The sequence below is a fragment of the Ischnura elegans genome, chromosome 4 (genome assembly GCF_921293095.1).
Source record: "Ischnura elegans chromosome 4, ioIscEleg1.1, whole genome shotgun sequence".
NCBI classification, from domain to species: domain Eukaryota; kingdom Metazoa; phylum Arthropoda; class Insecta; order Odonata; family Coenagrionidae; genus Ischnura; species Ischnura elegans.
In genome coordinates, this window is record NC_060249.1 from 3,429,749 (window position 1) to 3,437,767 (window position 8,019).

At 43.3% G+C, this 8,019-nt stretch overlaps 1 protein-coding gene across 1 annotated transcript in view; it reads right to left on the reverse strand.

Moving 5' to 3' along the window:
* Nucleotides 1-783, reverse strand: part of LOC124156999 (acetylcholine receptor subunit alpha-like 1) — a 120,777-nt gene extending 119,994 nt beyond the window's left edge. Inside the window, exon 1 of the mRNA XM_046531451.1 lies at nucleotides 558-783. Within this exon, the coding sequence (XP_046387407.1) occupies nucleotides 558-687 (130 nt within the window). The 5' untranslated portion in view covers nucleotides 688-783. The remainder of the gene's footprint in view (nucleotides 1-557) is intronic.
* Between the last annotated feature and the right edge of the window lie 7,236 nt (nucleotides 784-8,019).

An 8,019-nucleotide genomic window follows, 5' to 3' on the forward strand; every position in this document is an offset into this window, starting at 1 on the left:
ACTTATATCACTTAATTTTTATCAGAGCGCGACCCGGTTTCAATGAATTATCATCATCTTCGGGCGCAAATTCTGATTTGTTTATCTCATTATTGTTACCTAAAAAATCATCATGTCACGAGGTAACAATAATAAGATAAACAAGTCATAATTTGCGCCTGAAGATGATGATAATTCATTGAAACCCGGGTCGTGCTCAGACAAAAAATAAGTGGTATAGGTGATTGTGTGATATCCAGGAAAACTTAAATCTTGGTGAGTCACACTATCTGTCCAAACTTAGATTTAGCATAAATATAGAAGGGCAGGTGAGCAAAATAGAAAAAAAATATGTGCCCGAGTAATCACATTCTGAGACTGATTGAATGTTTCAGTGTAAAAAATATTCAGGGGGAAGGGGCAGTTCAGCTGAAAAACAAACGCTTCATCGGGGAAAAGACCACTTCCGAAGAAAAAGCTCGTTCGATTCACCAACAGTTTCTTTTTCGGAATTTGTCGCCGCGCACAACCCCAGTGCTCGCGCACCCACGAGGGACGACGGATATACGGGTACTCACGGGGTGCGGGCTCCTCTGCGGCTGTCGGGTGCGGCGCCAACAGAAGCAGGATGCAGGAGGATGCGGCGACGGCGAAGAGGCGGATGAGGAAGGCCGGGTGGCCGCGCGTGCGGCCCGCCTGGAGAAACATCGCCGCGAGAAACACGGTCCTCAGGACACTAGACGAGACTATGCGCGGAGGGGAAGGCAGCGACCGTGCTCTCGGCCGGAGAAGGAAAAGACGACTGCGAGAAGACAGCCACGCCCCCTACCTCACCCTCCCAAACCTCCCCCGCTCTACCAACACCCCGCTCCGCCAAACCCAATGAGAGGGAGGATGAAGTCGAATGGGGCAGCGTGAGCGGATCCATTCGACGTCTCGCAATCATGCAAAGCCGAGGTTATGAATACAAGTTGACTGCCGTACAACATGATAGTGGACTCTGACCTCAAGCACCATCATCCATTTACACACTTACAGTTTGATTATATTCCCTTATAAACTGGCCTGGACCAAGAATGAAATGTAGCCCGGTAATTCAAGTGTACGAATTTTGACCTGGGGTCCCAGGATCGATTCTCGGAGTTGACAGATTTTATTCTCATTTTTTTTTGTTTTTCATTTTACAGAAGCCTGCTTTTCATCATTATTTCCATGATTTTCACTGAAATTTTGTTTTTCTGGGTGGGAATCTTTTTCTGCAATGCGGCAGTGTCTGCTGTTTTTTCCTTTTTTTCCAACAGAAGCTTACTTTCAAGAACGTTACTTCCGTGTCGCAAAACGAAGCGTTTTCGAAGCAAACATGTTTGGATATTCTAAATTTTAAGTAAGTATTTGACCGTAACCGAAATATAATTACTCGAAGAAGCGTAAATATATTCCATTACTTAGGGATCCACGATTCCTATTGTTGAAGACCTACCCGCACTGGAAGCTTAAACCCTCAAAACTTGCGCACAATTCCAAATACAGTAAGTAACACTTTCGTGGCCTATCCGCTGTGATAGGGTACGGATGCAAGAGTGAAAATTAAAAATGAAATTTTTGGAAAAGAACCGTTGAAATCCGAAGAAAGCCAGCCGGAGAATGACATGTGTCTTTTTCCGGAGTTCCTGGCGGTCATTCATCTTTTCAGAGGGCGGTCGCTCAACAGTTTTTTATTTGAAAGAAGGAGAACCACATACAGTATATAGTTGCCATTTTATAGTGGCCAGGTACCATTACATAAATTAGAGGAAGAAGACGCAATATAACAATTAAAAAACAATAATTAAATTTACAAAAACAAAAGTACAAGTAGGCTCTGCAGGTACAGGCTACCTCGGTGAGAGGTAGAGTAGGGAAAGGCTGATGAAGGATTTCAATGGAAGTGTAAGGGGGTCGATGGGTGGAGGGAGTGTGTTCAACACAGAAGTAATGCGGTAGAAAAACGAACGTTTAGTGAGTGAAAGTCTAGGAATGGGCATGTGGATTAAGGGATGAGAACGGGTAGGGCGGGGTGGAACTTTAAAATTGATAAAAGAGAGCAATGCAGGGCAGTCGATGGTGGAATTGAGAATCTTATAAATAAGTTTTAAATCAGCTGTGAGCTTGTGGGTAGGTAGTGAGATTAGGAATGAAGAGGGAGGAGAGAATAGCATTAGTGGACATGTTTCGTAAATGCGGTAATCTGTTTTTACTATTTTGGCAAAGAAATTGCTGACAAACCATCTGCAACTATAGCCTCCCCAGAAGCTCCCATATTGTTGGTATATTTTGCTTTTACCTCTCCCCGAAACAGAATTAACAAATCTTATGTGTGCTCCTCTCTCAGATATTCTCATTTTTCCAATCCCATTATGAATTTTCTATTCTAAATTCTTCGCTCGATATAAAAAGAAAAATATAAGGAGGAACGTTGATGGTTAATGTGTCTTCCATTAGGAGATGAATAAACATTAATGTGTCACAGTACCTTAGGCACAATTGGAAAGAACTAACCTCTAGTAATATATCGACAAGTCAAGTAATATATTTATCCAAACTGCTAGGAAGAGCCCTGAGTAAAGACATTTGGAAAGCTACAATAAAAATTACATTTCATTTGAATGAATCATGTAGTATTTGATCCTTTCAAATTTTCATGCAAAAAAAAAAACAATTGTTCTACATACTTAGGCAACAGGTTTTGACGGTTTCATGTGACACTATTAATACCAGCAGAAAATTGCCTTTCGCTACACAATTGCGTGGCTGCACTAGTACATACCTTCTCACCAAAATTGCAAGATATGGGAACCTTGGTAATCCTTCTTAAAAATTATATTAACGATTTTCATGGATCTTGAATCTTTATGGAATTCAAGGTAAACGAAGCAAACGAACTACGGAACTTATCTTTAGATTTGCAGAGCAAAAAATATCCTATATTTCTCTCGTAGTTCAATAAACCTTGAAAAATCTTGTTTTTCTTTAGTTCAAGAAATAAAGTGAACGCAACAAAGGAATAAACGAAAATTAAAATCGGCCGTACGCGATAATCAAAAAGGCTAAAAGATGACACCACTTGTGACGTCAAACACCGGGAAAAACCGGCATTGTCCGCTAGAACTTTAAAATTACATATATTTCTTCCTTTCAGAAATTTTAACAATTTTTTACGTATTCTCTCGGCGTTTGAGTTTGGTAGAAGCTTGAGTTGGGTAGGGTACAGAAGTATCGCATAGGAAAGTGCGAGCGATGCAGCGGACCACTCCGAATACGCCGTCGAGTCGGGAGGCGATCGGCCGCCGCGGCGGACGAGAAGGTATTCGGCGCCCACGTTGACTATTATAGTTTATGCAGCAAGCCGAAACTCCCAGGCCAAGGCATTAGAATGGCTTATCGACTTTAAAAACGATATATATTACAAGAGTTTCATGATAGCGCTTCCTGTCGGCAGATGGCCTCGAAAGCTATGCAACCGAAACTACGCGACTCGACTCGTCATTCGTAATACTATTCGAAACACTCGAGTCGAGTACCAACTACTCGACTCGACTAATTCAGACGCTCTGCGGTAATTTGCGATGAGAAAACACCAAATTCGCCGCCTGCGTTTCATGAGTGAATGACGTCATCAGTGGCCGTGTTCAGTAACTTGCTCAGAGAGCCCTGCTGCTTCAAAGAAGGGATCGTAAACAAGAGTGTGAACAACGAGGAACCGGGAAAGGAGCGGTAACCCTCTCTGTAGGATTTCGTGGCGTCATCAACTTATCACGGAAGGGTCAAAACCGTCCACTTGCCGCCGCGTTTAGCTTGAGAAGTAACCAACGAATCGAAAAATGGAAAAATACGGATGTCTTTTACTTGCAAAACTCCTTCATAATCGGCAGAAAATTTGCTCGAGTTCACTTGTATGGATAGGAATAAGGATTTGGAGAGAGGAGGAGGAAGAAGAGGGAATGGCGATAAGAATAATAATGCATAGAGCGCATTGTCTCGCTCATTCGCGGAATCACTCGAGGAAGTCCTCACTTGTCTGCTCTGACGAAATTTCACTGAATCAGAATCTGACCTCCTAAGATTAAATGTCACTGCAGTCATAGACATGCGAGTAATAATACAACAGGGAAAATGTATGTGCAAGGAGGAAATTGCTCCATAGTAGTCTTACCCTGATAAGTTAGTGTACGTAAACATGCGTTTTATGATCGTCTGTTATTGGAGAATTGGGCTGCTGACACAAGGATCAAAGGAGAGCCGGAGAACTTCATGAGGAAAAATTGCAAAATATACCTATACAGCCCCTAAGTGAGTTGTCCCTGGAATTTTGTTAACACAACGTTTTCCTTCTTAATTGCGCGAATCTGAATTTCACCATTAAAATACTTTATGCCTGATAGTTTTCCATTCACTCATAACGCAACAGTAAATATGTAAAGCAGGAGATTAAGCAGATAGAAGATTGCATAACACATATTGAGGAGATATTGAATGCCCTTGTAATACTGGAGAAAGAATGTTTCTCAACTAGTGGAATGAATCATGTCAATCGCCAAGAATAATGATGAATCCATTTCCACTTCTTTCCACTTAAATTTTCTATGGCCTATTTTCATTTGCGTGGCATTGTTTCTCATTTTATCGGTAATGAGGATTTTTTTACCTCATCTAGCTTGAGAAGTAACCATCGAATCGAAAAATGGAAAAATACGGATGTCTTTTACTTCCAAAACTCCTTCATAATCGGCAGAAAATTTGCTCTAGTTCACTTGTATGGATAGGAATAAGGATTTGGAGAGAGGAGGAGGAAGAAGAGGGAATGGCGATAAGAAAAATAATGCATAGAGCGCATTGTCTCGCTCATTCGCGGAATCACTCCAGGAAGTCCTCACTTGTCTGCTCTGACGAAATTTCACGAAATCAGAATCTGACCTCCTAAGATCTGATCTTCGCTTGTTTCTACCCCTTCATGGGTTGTATTATTTTAATCGCTAACCCGATGACGCGAGGAAAGGGGGAGGAGAAAGCGGTGCTATCTGGTGGCGGCCTTCCACACTGACAAGTGACGCACTCCGAAGATAGCTATGTACTCGCTTGCTAAATGATCAAATCACTCTCTTCGGACGACAGGCATTACTCCCGTCATGTTTCTACAAGCCAACACTAATTTCTAAATAAACTTAGCAATAAATTAGCAAACAGGAGCGCTTGGTGTGAGATTCCAGTGCGTCCATTTCGGCGTTCAGAGAAATAACTAGCGCCGATATTCAGACATGACGAAGCCATATTAACGGGAACCTTATGGCGGGGTTTTCTTGATTATGATTTAGCGTGATATAAACACCGAGTGGCACCAAGCCAAAACCATCTTGGTGATTATCCATTGGCCAAACACAGGGCCATGGAATCATGGCGTCGACATTGTGAAAAATGCGCACGTTTGCAGAGAGATTACGTCGAGAAGTAACACCAGCTTTGAGGCGAGTAGCCAGTTAGAAAAAATAAATCAGAGGCCTTAGAATTGGAATGCACTTCGTAATTTGGACTGCGGAAGCGAGGTAACACCAATCTGGTTTGCATTAATTAAGGAGAGGCTGCGCGAGCTCCGAAAGGAACGACACCTCCGTCGATCCCATCGAGTTGAAGCAATCTAATGCAGAAGCCAATAACCCAACGGTGTAGAGCCCGAGACGGATTCCTCAACATTATTCACCGGGAAAAATTTAAAGCGTATCTTAGTTCCCTTTGAGTACGTGCGATTGTAGCAGCAAACACCTTCACCCAATCCAATCTTCGCTCCACTAATCCATCGCCATTCACGAATATTCCACACGCGGTTTCGAGCAGTTTCGAGCGTGTGCGCAGCGCGATCCTCTCTTGTCTTTGTTGCGTGAGGGGAGGATGGTCAGCGACGAGGTCGACCGGCGCGGCGGATGGACCGCCGTAATTGCTTGCATGCGGGCCTCGGCCTCTTCACGCCCATCTCCCTCCCTCTCTCCACAGGGAGAGTGCGTTGGAACACATACTAAGAACGAATTCCAAGCGGCGAATGCAAATGATGACTCCCCTTCCGAGGTCTCAGACGCCGATTACATGACTGGCATCCGGGCGCGCTCATCAGTGGTCCAATTGGCCAACCATCCCATGAGCGAACGGAGGCTTTCGTCCATCAGTCGAATGAAAAACTGCCATTTACATACGACACTCACTCACGTGTAATCATTTCGGGATATTTCTCCCTGCCCGTGTCGATCAAATGGCGATGACATTCGCGTCAGCTTCGGAGTTTACTCTGAATAAGAACGAATCTCAGGTTCGCAGTCACTCGAATAAACAACGGGATGAAGCTGGTCGCTATTCAGTTGAAGCCAGGCTGTGCACGGGGGAGCAGTTGAAAGCAGGCTGAAGAATTATGACCCACTCCCATGCATTATATACTTGCAATTAGCAGAATACGATGAGTAGGAATCTACATTTTACGGTGAAAACCGTCCCGAAGGATCTGTGTACCTACAGACCCCACCAAATCACATCCGAATAATATTAGCTGAGAAAATATTCAAATTGGCGTGATTTCCCACGCAATTAAATAGCGCTAAATTGTAGAGGTCCTCGTCAAGATGGCGAGATGCGCAATTTCTTGGCTGCACACTTGGGGAGTCGGCATTCAATTGTTTTAGAGTTGGAGAAATGAGCGCGAGCCACTAAGCCTTTCCATCTCTCTATCGCTTTTATTGTCTCTCGCATAAACAACGAGTGGTGGCGGGGACAAAATAAATTCCGTTTTTAAAACTATAATCGCTTTTTTTTCACTATCCATAGTCTTTGTTGTGTTGCATGTCCATGCTGTCCTGTTCACCCGAGATGCAAAGAAAATGCCGCCACACTGGAAGGATTTGAACCTGGGGCCACGACGTGGGAAGCATACCAGCTCCGTAACATTCGTTCTGTATCGCCACCCATGTTGGTGATCTGTGACCCCCTGCCACACTCCAAGGGTTAAATGCACAAGTATACAGCATTGTGAGGAGGGGTAGCTATGCTTGGATTGGCCCTCAATGGTGCGGTCTCTCTCTCTCTCTCTCTCTCCCCGTTGGAATGACCTGCGATTGGGCATTTGAAAAAAATTCGTTCCAAGGTCGTCACCGTGGTCCAGTGATTGCGGTCCAGCGATTGGAAGGGTCGCAGGAACATATTTCGGAAGGGACGACCGCCAATTACTCAATGGATTCAATGGGACGTGGCTAAATTTAAACTCATTTCCTCCAATGCGACCCACAGGAAATTTACTGACGTTGTAATAGCTTCGCCACTTGACTGCCAACTAGTGAAGTTAGGGAAGACCCACACAATATAACCGCACTCATGCCATAAAATCAACTAAGATAAAGCATCTGATACAGTTCACTAAATAAAATGCAATGACAATATTTATGGTTACTAATGTTTCTAGTTATGCAAATTCTTAGCGAGCAGGAGAACATTTTTTATTGCCACAGCAAGTAGTCAAAATAGAAAAAAATGTTGACTTGTCACGTGCTATGGTGAAACATGATAACGGAAAGGCACGCAAACTTTCGTCATTTTCCACACTTGGATTAAGCTTACACCAGTGGCGGCTGGTGGTAATTTATCTAGGGTGTGCATTAGAGCAGATATAGGATGATTTAATTATATTATGTTAATCCTAATCCATGAGCATCATATTTCGTCGTAATAGAATACATAGCAAGCAAAACATATCACTGGTACACTACCCTTAAAATTGCATGAACAGAAATAATATTAGCATGTGTGAAAATAATTATTCTCAACACACCTTTACAAGTGACGGTAGTTGAAATTCATTCTCTTTTCCTTACACCCTATGAGGAAGTAGTGTAGAAAACGGCCATACAGATGGCTCTGTAGACGGACTAGGATCCTGGGCGCAGGTAGTGTAGGTGGCGGCTACACCACTACACTACCTGCTAGTCAGTCACCAAAAACATGCGCGTGCGCATTCGCATGGTTTTGAGT